This window comes from Botrytis sinoallii (genome assembly GCF_014898435.1).
Source record: "Botrytis sinoallii strain Bc 23 chromosome Unknown BSIN_018, whole genome shotgun sequence".
NCBI classification, from domain to species: Eukaryota; Fungi; Ascomycota; class Leotiomycetes; order Helotiales; family Sclerotiniaceae; genus Botrytis; species Botrytis sinoallii.
In genome coordinates, this window is record NW_024066045.1 from 340,833 (window position 1) to 354,024 (window position 13,192).

General features: G+C 42.4%; 6 protein-coding genes across 6 annotated transcripts; 2 read left to right on the plus strand and 4 right to left on the minus strand.

The window, feature by feature from the left end:
- Positions 1-271: 271 nt before the first annotated feature.
- EAF02_009066 (uncharacterized protein) lies at positions 272-1,376 on the minus strand (the record flags this gene model as incomplete). The annotated part of the gene is made up of 2 exons (XM_038905114.1): positions 272-1,270; positions 1,323-1,376. 2 exons carry the CDS (start codon positions 1,374-1,376, stop codon positions 272-274), a joined length of 1,053 nt encoding a protein of 350 aa, XP_038755011.1.
- Positions 1,377-2,268: 892 nt separating this feature from the next.
- Positions 2,269-5,258, minus strand: EAF02_009067 (uncharacterized protein). The gene is made up of 5 exons (XM_038905115.1): positions 5,124-5,258; positions 4,137-4,965; positions 3,805-4,075; positions 3,404-3,746; positions 2,269-3,345 (listed from the first exon to the last, which is right to left on the minus strand). Exons 2-5 carry the CDS (start codon positions 4,433-4,435, stop codon positions 2,414-2,416), a joined length of 1,845 nt encoding a protein of 614 aa, XP_038755012.1. The 5' UTR covers positions 4,436-4,965; positions 5,124-5,258; the 3' UTR covers positions 2,269-2,413.
- Positions 5,259-6,743: 1,485 nt separating this feature from the next.
- On the plus strand, positions 6,744-7,112 carry EAF02_009068 (uncharacterized protein; the record flags this gene model as incomplete). Its single annotated transcript, XM_038905116.1, has 1 exon — positions 6,744-7,112. The coding sequence occupies one exon, from the start codon at positions 6,744-6,746 to the stop codon at positions 7,110-7,112; it is 369 nt and encodes a 122-aa protein (XP_038755013.1).
- A 24-nt stretch (positions 7,113-7,136) lies between these two features.
- Positions 7,137-8,462, minus strand: EAF02_009069 (uncharacterized protein; the record flags this gene model as incomplete). Its single annotated transcript, XM_038905117.1, has 1 exon — positions 7,137-8,462. One exon carries the CDS (start codon positions 8,460-8,462, stop codon positions 7,137-7,139), a length of 1,326 nt encoding a protein of 441 aa, XP_038755014.1.
- Positions 8,463-9,910: 1,448 nt separating this feature from the next.
- On the plus strand, positions 9,911-11,560 carry EAF02_009070 (uncharacterized protein; the record flags this gene model as incomplete). The annotated part of the gene is made up of 5 exons (XM_038905118.1): positions 9,911-10,111; positions 10,165-10,369; positions 10,487-10,896; positions 10,961-11,221; positions 11,369-11,560. The coding sequence occupies 5 exons, from the start codon at positions 9,911-9,913 to the stop codon at positions 11,558-11,560; spliced, it is 1,269 nt and encodes a 422-aa protein (XP_038755015.1).
- A 72-nt stretch (positions 11,561-11,632) lies between these two features.
- Positions 11,633-13,081, minus strand: EAF02_009071 (uncharacterized protein; the record flags this gene model as incomplete). Its single annotated transcript, XM_038905119.1, has 1 exon — positions 11,633-13,081. One exon carries the CDS (start codon positions 13,079-13,081, stop codon positions 11,633-11,635), a length of 1,449 nt encoding a protein of 482 aa, XP_038755016.1.
- Positions 13,082-13,192: the final 111 nt, after the last annotated feature.

The window sequence follows — 13,192 nt, forward strand, 5'->3', positions numbered from 1 at the left end:
AGCATATGGGAAATCGACAACCTCATCCTCATTCTGCCCTCGGAATATTGTAATCTCTCAGCCCATACTCACCCCTCTCATTCGTGACACTGCTCTGGTAGGATATATCGTCTTTGCTCCAAGAGTGCTGGAACATATCAACCTTTTCACACTCTTAATTCCCAAAGGACAGACAGAAACCGAAAATCATTTCTAAGCTGTATTTTACATAAACAGCCCATAGCATTCGACAAACATACATCGTATTACTTAAAATCCATTCCCTAACCACTCACTTCTGCTCTATCCGCTGAACATAACCCATCAACCTTTTACACAAAAATGCTCTCGCAGGCGCCTGATCATCATTACTCAACGCATGACTGGCTCCCGGAATAATCGCCGTAAATTCATCATCCCACACCTTCTCCTTTCCTCCATGATCCGCCGCATTCTTCCACCTCTTCAACAATCCCTCCTTATCCACCCAATCCGGCACCGCCTGATCAGCCCCCGAGTAAAAAATGACCAATTGATCCCGCAATAATCCCCTCTCTTTAATCATCCCAAAGGTTTTCGATAATTGCTCATCACTCAAATCCGAGCTGAACAAATCATCTTCCTCAGGTTGTTGCGGACTCTTAGGACTAGCCAGACTCATAAATCGTCGACAGCTAATCGGGGTAGTTCCGTAGCCGATTTGCGAGGTCAGTGCCATGGGGAGAAGAATATCGATTGATTGATCACGTTTCGCGGCATCTTTTGCAATTTCTTGGATCGTTCGAAATGCTGCTTGACATTCGCTGGCGGGACGTTTGCCAAGCCCATCTTGGAGGACCGATTGAATGGCCTCGCGATCGGAAATCGGTGCTTGCATAATTGCACCGTCGAGAACGGGACGCTTCACGTGTTTTAGATGGGGATCAAATTTGGGGGTGGTGGTGTGGGGATTGGGTTTGTGTAAATAATGAAGCACGACTTGGGAACCGGTTGAATGACCCATGAGGATGGTTTTGCTGTGGGGGAATTTAGATTGCTTGTAGGCTTGAATGTAGCGGAGACATTCAGCTATTTCGTCGGAATCACGGTCGAGGTGAGAAGTTCCCCATTGGGCGTATGAAGATGAGAGATTGAGGGTGAAGAGGGACCAGGGGGTGGGTTGGAGAGCTTTGGCTATATCGGCCATGAAGGAGGTGGTTGCGAGACCATCTCCTAAGCCTCCGATGAAGAGAAGACTATGAGGTTTGGCGATGGTGCCAGATGTGTATTCGAATGTTGTGAGGGTTTCGGTCTATAGGGTTTGTTAATTGAATTGTCTTTCATGTACAGACAATAATGCTCACATAATGATGTAGGATACCTGGAAGACCACCTTTAGGCCAGAATTTGGATGCCATTTTGAGAGATATTAAGGCGAGATTACCGAAGAGAATTGTATGTAAATTTAGGAAGAATAGAACGAGCTTGAAAAAAATACTCAATCGTAAATATACGGTGGCAATAAATCAAGATCGGCGACCACGTTGATGTAGATATGTCTTACTAGCCAAGTAGTGTGACTGAGTTCTCGAAACAAAAAGTGGGATGCAATTTTCACAGACACGACTCGAAACGTCCGTGTTCACCGCAACAAGGATTTTGCAATACTGTCGGGTACTCTAGTCATTAATTTTCAAAGCACCAACAGCATAGCACAGCACGTTCAAACAATATTCCGAGATCGGATATTATTTCGTATACTACGAGGGAATTCCAGGAATACGGATAAAAATCACTTCGATCGCGTCGATAGTTCTTAGTAGATAGGTCTTCCTAGCCAAAAACCCTCAAAAAATCAAGGATTGAGGGAAAATGCTTATTTGAGCGGATCAGATAAGATTGATTACATATGATTTAATCTAATCAGATGACGCTAAAAGGACTTCGCTTGCCTTGATGCACTGATGAAGAGTTAAAATCTTATCAATATTCGTGATTACCAGGGTTGGTGTGGGTTGATGTATTGGGCCCCCGCTATGAGACGTAATGGATAGCTGTCAGTGACATTCTGGGTTGATGAGAATGGCAGTTTGGGGTCAACAAATACTATTAAAAGAAGAAGACTAACTAACAAGAATGTTCTACTTCCTTGGATTCGCAAGAGAAGCAAAACCGTTTACAATTAATGGGTCAGCAAATGTTGGATATGATGTACGAAGTATGTGTGATTTTCCCCGCCTAAATACAATATCGAATCAATGTCGGTTTGCACGAACAAGGATCACCAGGAACGATAAGGTGGAATAATTTGCAGGGTATCTAAAAACTTTTGATATTATGACATGTTAATTACGAGGACCTGCCAAGGGTCAAGAGAAAAGCGGTAAATCTAGTGAATTACCACATGGCATTTGATAATATACGTCTGTAAAAAAATCCAAACTATTTTCCATACTTAGAATACTGTACCCTTGACTTGTGTCTTTTGGGCGACATTGATATTCTTAATCATCATAACCCAGACAAATGCCAAGGCAATAATAACAGTTCCTGCAATAAGCATTCTCTCTTGTGCATATCCATATGCGTGTTGAATAGCGATTCTAGTCTCGCTTCCCAATGGATAAGTGAGTTGAGTGGAGAGATCACCATAAATGTTATCAAAATCTGCTATAGCCGATTCAGGAAGATATCTCTCCAAAGCTTGTGGGAATGTGTTGGTCCAGATAGCACCACAAATGGCGTTTCCGACGGCACCGCCGATATTTCCAACAACATAAAGCAACGCGAGAATCGCAGCGACGTGTTGATGGTCAGAAGCGGCGAGAACGGCGAGTTGTTCGACAATGATGAAAACACTTCCACCAATAGAGATGAAAATTTGACACATGACGATGTAACCGATGCTTTGATTAGGTTGACGGAAGTAAATCATGAGACCTTGAGCGAAGACGTAAAGTGGAACCGCAATATACAAAAGCCATTTGAAGTATCCAGTCTTGCGAATCAACACACCGACTCCTAGAAGGAGGATACCAGAAACAACATCAAAAGTGTCGCTCACATAACCAGCCTCTGCTATAGTCAAGTTGTTGACAACTTGTAGGAAAGATGTGAAGTAACTGTTCCAGCAGTAGTAAGAGATTTGATAAGTCAAATCAAGCAGACAAGCGCCAATAACAGTTCGGTTTGCTAAAAGGTTAACGTCCAAGAAAGGTGTCCTGGCAAGGTAGGTTTCGTAAAGCGCAAAGATAACAAGGACCACAAATCCAACAACAATCATGGCAATGATGTAACCCGTTTGCCAACCATTTGGTGCAGTGTCAGCAAGTGTGAATGGCAGCAAAAACACGGTAAAACCTCCAGCAAAGAGCACAACACCAAAAGCTAGTCAATGGTCAGAAAAATGCCAAATGTACATCTTGGTTGGAAAAGCATGACTTACCATCAAACTCCACAAAGTAATGCCAGATGTTTTCTGTAAGAGTTCGGCCACTGCTCTCTCTAATCAAAACACCTGTGTTCTTTGCCTTTTTGAGATTTGTCTTCAAAATAAAGTATAATGGTGCTGCTACAAATGGCAAGATGATAGCAAAGGTACCAAATCCCCATCTCCAGCTGATGTTGTAATAGTAATCATCAGAGACCTTTGGTCCAGCAAATGCTGTAATGATGTATGGTGAAGAAGTGAAGGCGTATGCAAGACCTCGATTCTTTAATTTCGAAACATCGGCAGTAATAACATCAATACTGTAGATCAAACCACCAAATCCAATGGAGTAAAAGACCTAGAGAAAGAAGGTTAGTGCGCTGAAGGTAAAAAAATATGGAATGGTGAGGTAGTACCTGTGCAGCACAGAAGGTAGCAATACCATTGCAAGCCGCCATCATGATCAATCCAATGGTAGAGAATAATACCATGAGAAGAAATCCTTCAGCACGACCCCAAAGATCCAACATCTTCGCAAGTGGAATGTAAATGGCAGCTGTCATAGCGTTCGCAACGATATTAATAACGGTAATCAAAGAATGCGATTCGAAAGCACTCGTGGCGAATGGAATAAGATTGTAACAAATTGAAGATTGCATGGCATTAACAAAGTAAAGCAACCACATGCTGTCATTGAATAGTTTAGCTTCCATATCAGGGCATGGGAATAACAAGTGCGTGCACATACTTTAGGAAAACGGCGACGAGCATTGGTTTGGTCCATGTTAAAGCCACTGCTTCGACTTCTTGAACACCACGTTGTGCAGTTTCGGTTGGCAGAACATCTTTTTCGGCTTGCTCTGAGATTGGTACGTCATTGGCACTGCTTGGAGAGATAGTATCGTCGGCACCAGTGACTGCGGGCTTCGCAGGATTTTTTTCGTTTGAAGATGACATATCAGCCATAGCTACTTCTGAACTTTCATTGATTATATCCTCGGTAGCCTTTCGACGAAATCCAGGTCTGAATTTTGATAATGCCCCCATGATTGCGATTTGTCGATTCCGCGAATATTTCGGAAATCAATGGAAGGACGTCCACAAAAGAATTGAAATGGTACAGGTAATACAAAGCAATGGGTGTATCGTGGGAGGCGGCCACTACTAATACTTAAAATCTCGGCCTACCTGTTGACACGGCTATTCACATCCACATGTGCCCATTCATCTATAGCTGCAGCTAGGACAAGGTTCGAAAATTTCGCATGCTGCCGTGTGCTTGGGACAGCCAAGAGGCATCCCATAAAGTCCCACAAGTTAGTGATTGTCAACGAGGTTCGGCGTGGACTAGGACGCGAGTAATAGGAAGACTCATGAAATGATGATACACACAAGGTAAAGCAGGCTCAGGCAGGTAAGAAGCAGAGTGAATGAGCTTGGAGCTGCGTATTTCACGCACATCAATCAATCAGAAAACGCTTTCAAACACACCTTTTTTCTAAGAGTGGACATATTGCCGAATGTCGATGGGTCTATGAACAAGGTGGGCATAAATTTGAATGGGTCGATTATGTTAACTATTACCGGAGACAGTTGATTAGCTGGTTAAAGGCATCTAAGTGGGGTTCAGTGGGATCAAGTGGGGAGAACTGAGCTAGCTTTTATCTAATCTGATCAAAATTTTCATCGATAACCAGGGATGAATGGCAGGAAGTAAATTTCCCGATTCACCTACTTATTAAAACTTAGACCGGCTTTTCCTCAAGTAGGCAGCAATTATATGAATGGCGTTACATTACTGCTCGCCACCACCACTTCCATGGGTGAAATCGGAATGTGTGTTTGATATCGAAGCCGGTCTCGATTTCGGGACCGTGATGCTAGTGACCATTATGATAATCTAATCAGATTGACTAAATCAAAACTTTAAGCTTTTCAAAATTTATCTAATCTGATCGACATCTTCGTCTTCATCACGATTCATGACCAGGAAGATAAAGTTCTCACTCATCTGATATATGTGTGAGGGTGTTACTATGATATAGTAAGCCATCGAATATAGTAAGACTGAGACCACATTGTCATCACCAGAATCTTAAAAGCGGAAATTCGGAAGCTATGTGGAGTGCAAACTTTTCGTGGAACGGATCGTTCACATGGGATGCATTCACACTTGACTATTTTAAAGAGAAGACAAGCGAGTGCGGGTGGGGTACTGTCAGGACCGAGTAAGTAATTACGCCTCGAGCTCTCCTACGTACATAATCAGATTGATCAGATAACAGGGTACCTTTGAGAATTGAATAACGGTAATACTTAATTGGGTATCAACTATCATCTCTAACACGATCATCAGATCAATCAGATAAGATTTCAACAACGAGAAGAGGATTTGCCTCTTTCGCATTCGGGAATGAACCCCATTACCTAGATGGCGTTGGCCCAATCTAGCGTCCGCGTAGACGAATTTATTTTCCATCTCGTGACTCTCGTTCCAAAAACTAATGCCAGCACCGGACAAAATATCCGGGATCGGGCATTTGACCATTGTGGGCAGTGCGCTTCAAGCGATAATGGAGCACCACTCTTGCATGCGGCGTCCGTGGAGAAGCCTGTGTAGGTTTTCCGTCTTGTTGGTAGTCATTCCCGGTATCAAAGACCCTTATTTCTTTAAACAATATCTAGCATTAACGTCAATAGTTCCATGCAGTGTGATGTCAAAACCAGTTGACGCGCAAGACAGCTTCTAAGTGCAGTGTTGAATTAATCTACTGGCAACTCATCAACCAGGGTTAATAGTGCCAGTGTCGAATAATTAGGTACTTTCGATGCCTTCGGAGATTTGACGCTAGCAAGATACGTAAAATAGTAAATTTGGGATCAGCCATACCCCACGTGGCACATTGTTTAATTCTTCTCAAAAAGTGAGAGTGCTCGTCGAGTGATATATAGAGATGCGATGTGAGAATTTTTATTAATCTCATTTGTGGCCGACACCACTTTGATCCAAGGGCGATACTTAGCTTCTGACGAGAAGCCAATCGAATGGCTAAAATTGACAGTTACATGAGAATGGAATCACACAGTATATATTACATTACATCTTCCTTGACCAATATGTGACAGCAGACGATGAAAGCTACCCGCGAGTCAATATGAGTTGTGACACCTGAGCATCACAATCCCTGAGCGTCTACGTTAGACTTACGTCTTAACAAGAAAGAAACCACTCGGTCCGAATCTCTGCGTTGCTCCTAAGCAATATCAGACTCTAACCCACGAAATAGGTATGCTCGAAACAGTCTTTGGAATTAGAATCAGCTGTTGTTTATCATTTTATTAATGGGGTGTCAAGATGGATAGAATGAAGGTTGTGGAATCTAGAAGGGATGAGAAAGAAGGGATTGAGGAATTATACTTCGTCGCCGGCCTATTGCTTGTCGCATCGAGAACGGATCAAATGGCTCACTGGAGCAATCTGAATGGAGCTAATGCTTTAGTAGCAAGTTCTTTTGAAATCTGCTTGCAGTGCCTCTCAAGAATCCTGATTGGCAAACTAGACGCGGTATCTGCAGAAATTGAGAAGGGATGTGTGAAAGTAAAATTTTGCGAGGGAGATCTCAAGCCTTTTAATCTTATAAATATTTATGATTACTTACCATCATTGCAGACGACCGAAGCCTTCGCAGTCTTTGATATGCCCGAGAATGCCTCCGTCCGATAAATCATATCCTCATATAATTTGATCTTAAGCGGCAAATAACGACTTAAAAACAAATATAGCCCCCACTCCACCAACAACCATTGCAACGAATAGAGCAGCGCCCTCCTTTGTACCTGTGAAGTACATTGTATACCCCACAACTAATTCCAACATTCTAGCTCTCTCCCTCTTCTTCTTCCAATCAATATCGATATCAAATGGTATTTTGACCCGAGGGTCATTTACATCCTCCTCCTCTTCGGGTTCTGGAATAGGTAACAAAGGAATCGTTACATCTAAAGCCACAGCTCTATGATCCGATGTTGAGAGAAGAGGTAATGCGGAATATTTGTTTGGAATAATTTTGGCCTCTGGATTGCTCTTTTGTACCCAAGATGGCATATCAAGGAACAGGATCCTATCACACCAACTTGGCCATCTATGCTTTGCCCAAGGCCATTTGTTCAATTCTTCATCAGATGTCATGAATGGTCCTTCGGAATCATATTTATATGTAGGCGGGAATGATATTGGAGCTTCGATGAGCCCATGACAAGTTCGACCAGCCAATCTTTCTTGGTTGAGTTGATCGTTTTTGAATAGGGTTGAATAATGATTGGAAGAGGAAGTAGAATCGTTCGGTTGTGGGAATGTGTTGATGTGATCATTTGGCGCCGGGGAAAGTAAGGAGGTTCGATAATTTAAGTCGCCGCCGAAAAATAGATGGGATGTTGCTTTGAAGATTGAACCATCTTGTGGTGAAATGGATAACAATGGTCTATCTTCATCACCTCGAGGTAAAGTTGTGGAATAATTTGAGGTTGTCGAAGAAAATACCAATCCGCGGACAATATCTTTCCAGTCTTGGTTTCGCCTTTGCAGTTCTTCTTCCATAGCAGCAAGATGTGCCGCAACGAATGTTAACTCTGTTGAGGTATTTCCACTTCCGTATGTAAATCTTATTCCAACCGCTCCTTTATTTCCCATTGACCAAGCTCCTACTCCAATTTCACCAGCCTCTAGATCTTGTATGAGTGTTGGGTCCTTTGCAAATATCATGATTCCCGTCAAGCCAACATTCCGTGCTGCTATCGAAGTATAGGCCGACCCATCGTTTGATAATTTCTTTGAAGCTTTTCCGACCGCATCGTGAAATCGATTGAAGTATGGTACCAGAAAGGATCCACCTATAAGAGAATATGGTATTGGCGCAATTTCTTGTAAGGAGAGAACGAGCAGGTCTGGCAAGTTAGGAGATGAGAGGCCATTAAAGAGTTGAGAGGCAAACGCATCAGTATCGATAAGAGCGAGACCACAATTAAAGGTCAAAAAATACAAACTTAATGCCTTCATCTCTGAGGGACTTGCCATTTTTGTTTGTGTATAGTTCAGATGTGAATCAAATCATGGCCATTCATGTATTGAGTTCGTGCTTTGCTTTGCTTTGCTTGATCTTGATGCTGAAGTTGATGGATCTCAAGGCAAGGTAAGGAAAGCAACGACGTGAATTAAGAATCTTGGCCTTAACTTAAGGTTACCGACGTCACCAGGCCACATGTTTTGGCGCATTCCCGCATTCAGCAAGAATAGTCACAGGCGAAAGTCACAAGTCACCTCAAAAAATCATATTATTTATATCTTCAACAATGGAGCGTTTCCCTTAGTTAGCTACTACGTCTTTGAGGAGTAAATGTAGACGGAAATTTGGAGAGAGATTATCAAGTGGTAATTTCGCGAATACATGGGGGAATGAGATTGAGCTTATCAACCTCGCATCTCCTCAAACGCAAATCACTTGTCAATTTGCCGAATTGCGACACAAAGGAGCAAGTTGAAGACAACTAGAAATCAAGTCAAATCTAGCTATATACTACATAGAAGACTTGTCTCATGAGATCTTCCAGTCCTCTCGTAATTCCACGCCTCGATGTTGATTAAGATCGAACTGGTGGGGCCCAATGATAGGTCTGAGACATCTACACTTTGGAGCGTGATCTTGAAGCCAAGAACTCCCTTAGCAAGGATCAAAATTCTTGAGTGTATCATTATGAAGATGGAAATTGTGTTGTAAATGGGAGGTGTGAAGTTTCGTACGTTCATAGTTGAGAGTCTGAACACACCACAGTATCAAGCTCGTTGGTTGACTCAAACTATAGGCACAAGGTCTTCAATAGTTTGGCTACGGTTCGACAAGACGGCAGTCAGTCTTGCAATAATGTGTTGATCTTATGTTCTGAGTTGGAATGTATCGTTCGGAAAGACAAATCGCTCTGGGTGGTGAACATCCTGAGTCTTTGAACCTTGCTAGCTTCCCAATTCCGTGTCCGAATCAGGGTTGGCGGAGGAAATTCCCGGCTACAAATTTATTGATTATCAATAGTTGCAGATTTCACAAAGGGATTTGACGGTAGAAGGTGAGGTGTGAAGCCATGAAGAGAAATTATTTGCTATTGAAAGCAAGTAGAGCCATTCATGTATTATTCACATTCATCTTGTCACCGAGAACTTAGACAACGCATCTTCAATTGCGAGTAATATAAAAACCCAAACGAAAGCACCATAAGCTTGATAAGCTTTTGGTTTCTCTAAAAGTATAGTGGGATGTTTTGGCAGGGGTACATGCAAGTAAGATGTCGGCTTACGATTAAAGATTGGGTCATATGTACGAGTATGTATACTATTCTTTGATAAAGAAAACTTAACCAACACTTGGAAATTGATGTCTATCTATAAAGGCATCGCAAGTGCGCGCAGAACTGCCCATTTTTTCCCCTCTAAATTTGGGGAATCTTTTTTATTGAATAGATTGTCAACAAGTCATGACTTCAACTTCAGAGTATCTAGAGCATGGTCTCTCCACTCACATGGCCAACAAACTTCCCAAATTGGCGCCGCTGGGATTTCTATCATATATTGCACCACCAGATATAATACGTCTAGAACAAGCCGAGAACCGTTTACTAATACCTCAACTGCTGAGCATATGTAAAGATGCTTTGAATGAAAATCTAAGTGAAGATGTACAGAATTTTCTACAGACTCTTTTGTCAACACTCATACTGACATATCCTAGAGTTTCCTATACCCTACAGGTCTTGGGGGTGAAGCAGCAATGCGAAAAGGATTCGCTTCATTCTTCAATACATATTTCAACCCTTCATTAAAGGTAGAAGAAGATCATATCTCGACAGGCAGTGGTTGCGCAAGTGTTCTTGATTCACTGATGTACTCTATTTGTGATGAGGGAGACATTGTATTGGCGTTCGCTCCAGTTGCCCGTTAGTGTCCGCGTTCCAGATGGCTATAAATCTACTTTCTCGATTTGAGTCGTTGACTGTCTCGTACATTTAACCCTCGAGAAATCACCTAACTGATATTGCAATTCTTCGATACAGGAACTTTTGATATTTTCACCAGACTCCATGCGCCAGCCACCATTCTCACCATACCTTCACCAAACTTCCGCAGCATAGTGGATTCCGACTCCGTCGATCGTCTAATCACCACCTACAATGCATGTCCTACTCAGTCTCGTATTAAAGCTATTTTGATTTGTAACCCTCACAACCCTGGAGATGACACTTATTCCCCAGAGACTCTTCGCAAACTGATGGATTTCTGTCATGAAAAACAAATTCATTATATATCTGACGAAATTGGTGCTCTCTCGGCATTTAATACAGATCCCGAGAAACCCTTCACCTCTGCTTTAAGCTTGGTAGAGGAAGGAAAAGGAATTGATCGGAGTAGAGTCCATGTTATGTGGAGTCCAAGTAAAGATTTCGGTTGTGCTGGTATGAGATTGGTGAGTGATACTTTCTACCCTTCATATAATGCTGAGATTGAAGCAACTGGCTTATAATGATCAGGGATGTATCGTATCACAAGCGAATAAGCCTTTACTTTATGGAATATCATATTCCAATGTCTGGCAAGTTTCAACGCCCAGCAGCTTGTGTATAACCGCGATTCTTACGTCGCCGCAACTTCCAGCTCTTGTAGAAGCTAATAAGGAAGGATTAAAAGTTTCATATGACTTATTGACATCTACTTTGAAAGATTGGAATATAGATTACGTTCCTGTAAAAGCAGGAATTATGATATTTGTTAGAATAGTAGCAGATGCAAAGGTAAATGGATGTCTATCTCATTTTCCCTTCTCACAAGGAGTCCCGTACAGAAGCAGACCTTCTCCACGTCTTCTTTCACGGGGGTTGAATTTGGATTTACTTAAGTGTTTTCATCAGATAAGTTAACTAACACACACAATTTCACAGAATGCGCAAGATGAGATGGCAGTCTTGGTAAAGTTGAGGGATGCAGGGGTTTTGATGTCACCAAGAGGGGGGTATTTAGGCTCTTACGGCGAATTTGGATGGGTGAGATTGACATTCGCTGTGAAGCGGGAAGTTATGGTAGAGGCACTTGACAGGATGAAGAAAGTTCTGAGGCCAATTTCAATTGTTTGATCGTCCAAGAAAGGAATAAACTTCTACTTCTTGGCGACTGAAAGGATAGATCTGTAGTACATGGATGAAAACTCAAATGTCAAACAATACAAGCCCAGGGACTTCCGACATCTTAAAATGCTCTTTGAACCTCCCGTATACGTCACAGATATTCTCTCCATTGACCTGCCCAAACGCCTTTCCAGTAAAGATCCACATGCCAACAGCGGTTGAAGGAGTTTTTTCCAACTCCTTATAGCTCTCCTCGTCTCTCAGAAAGCCATGCATAGGGATGTTCATACCGAGATTATTCTTGTAAATCTCAAGCGATTCCTCCCATTGAGCCAGCTCAATTTCTCTATGACGGTCAACCATCTGACGCACCCCAGGCTTTGTTGACACATGTTGCTCAACATCTTCTCCCCATTCCCGAAGAGGTGGTAATTGTGTTGTTACGCAGACATAAAAATTGAAAGCGGATCTATGCCGCACACGCAGAATTCCCCCCAGAATGCACCAGCTATGATAGAATCGACGTGGATCCCGCCAGAAAGCTAGTTGTTTTAAATCTGGTTGAATTGATCTCGGATCGCTCTCCAACCACTCAAAGTTGATACTGGATCTACCCATTTGTTTCATGGAAGGCATGATCGGACAAGTCTCTGATAAGTGAGGTCTTCCCATCCGCGGTCCTATATTGTCGTAGATCCTTGTGTCAGATAGTAATTTTTCAACACACCACAATGACCGAAGCTTGGTACTGAGTATATCAATGAGGGATGCGATGGCTATAGAGTGATGAGAAATGTGTGAAGTTCCATAACCCATACCGCGATTACGCCGTTCTCGACTCGCATCTCTCAGAAAGGTCAGTGTTTCACTGTAAAAGGGCACTTGATTATCGTGTTGCATCTCTTCCTTAGCTTCGTCTTGAGATGAGCTAAAGATTGTGTCCGAGCCAAAATCAACCATCTCAGTATGTCCGGAGAGTATATTAGAGGGATGTGGAATATCAAATAAACTATCTCCCGATCCTTCCGCGAGAGCCAGATGCATCAGGCCCTCATCTTTTGGATCATAAGCTCTGATATCATGAAGAATATCAGCGAGCATTTGAGGAGCTTTATCCCAATCCTGCAAGAACAATACATCATACTCAGGGTTGATTCGAATATGACCTCGAGCAAGAGGTAGGCGAATACGATAAAACTCTAGTGCTACTGATCTTGATTCTATCGTGGCATAGAACAGCTGATTTGTTGTATTTAAGATGGGCTTATTGATAGAAAGCTGGTAATCACCACCGCTGATAATCTTGCCCAGGTCATTATGATTAGAATAAAAGTGAGATTGATCATGGTGGCTTGCATTGTCTTGACCAGCCGCCTTGCTTACAAAAATCGGGATGAAGCAGTGTTGATGAAGAGATAAAGTCCATATCTTTAGGCGTATCTCCTTAGGAAAAAAAGAGAAGAGATAAAATCTTGAAGACTGATTTTGCTTGGATGGACCTAAGTGATCATCGTTAAAAAGTGCAACCATTCTCGTATGTTATGATGCAAATGCACTGTTCTAGCCACGGATATGTATACAATGAAGTACGCACAGGGACGGAGTTGTGGCTGGACAATATCTAGTCCATGTCTTTGATAA

Excerpts from the sequence above, each read along its gene's own strand:
- EAF02_009067 (XM_038905115.1), bottom strand. The coding sequence starts at position 4,435 with ATGGGGGCATTATCAAAATTCAGACCTGGATTTCGTCGAAAGGCTACC. Across the intron at positions 4,076-4,136 it reads CTCGTCGCCGTTTTCCTAAA|CATGTGGTTGCTTTACTTTG; the intron begins GTATGTGCACGC and ends ATTCAATGACAG. Across the intron at positions 3,747-3,804 it reads CTACCTTCTGTGCTGCACAG|GTCTTTTACTCCATTGGATT; the intron begins GTACTACCTCAC and ends TTCTTTCTCTAG.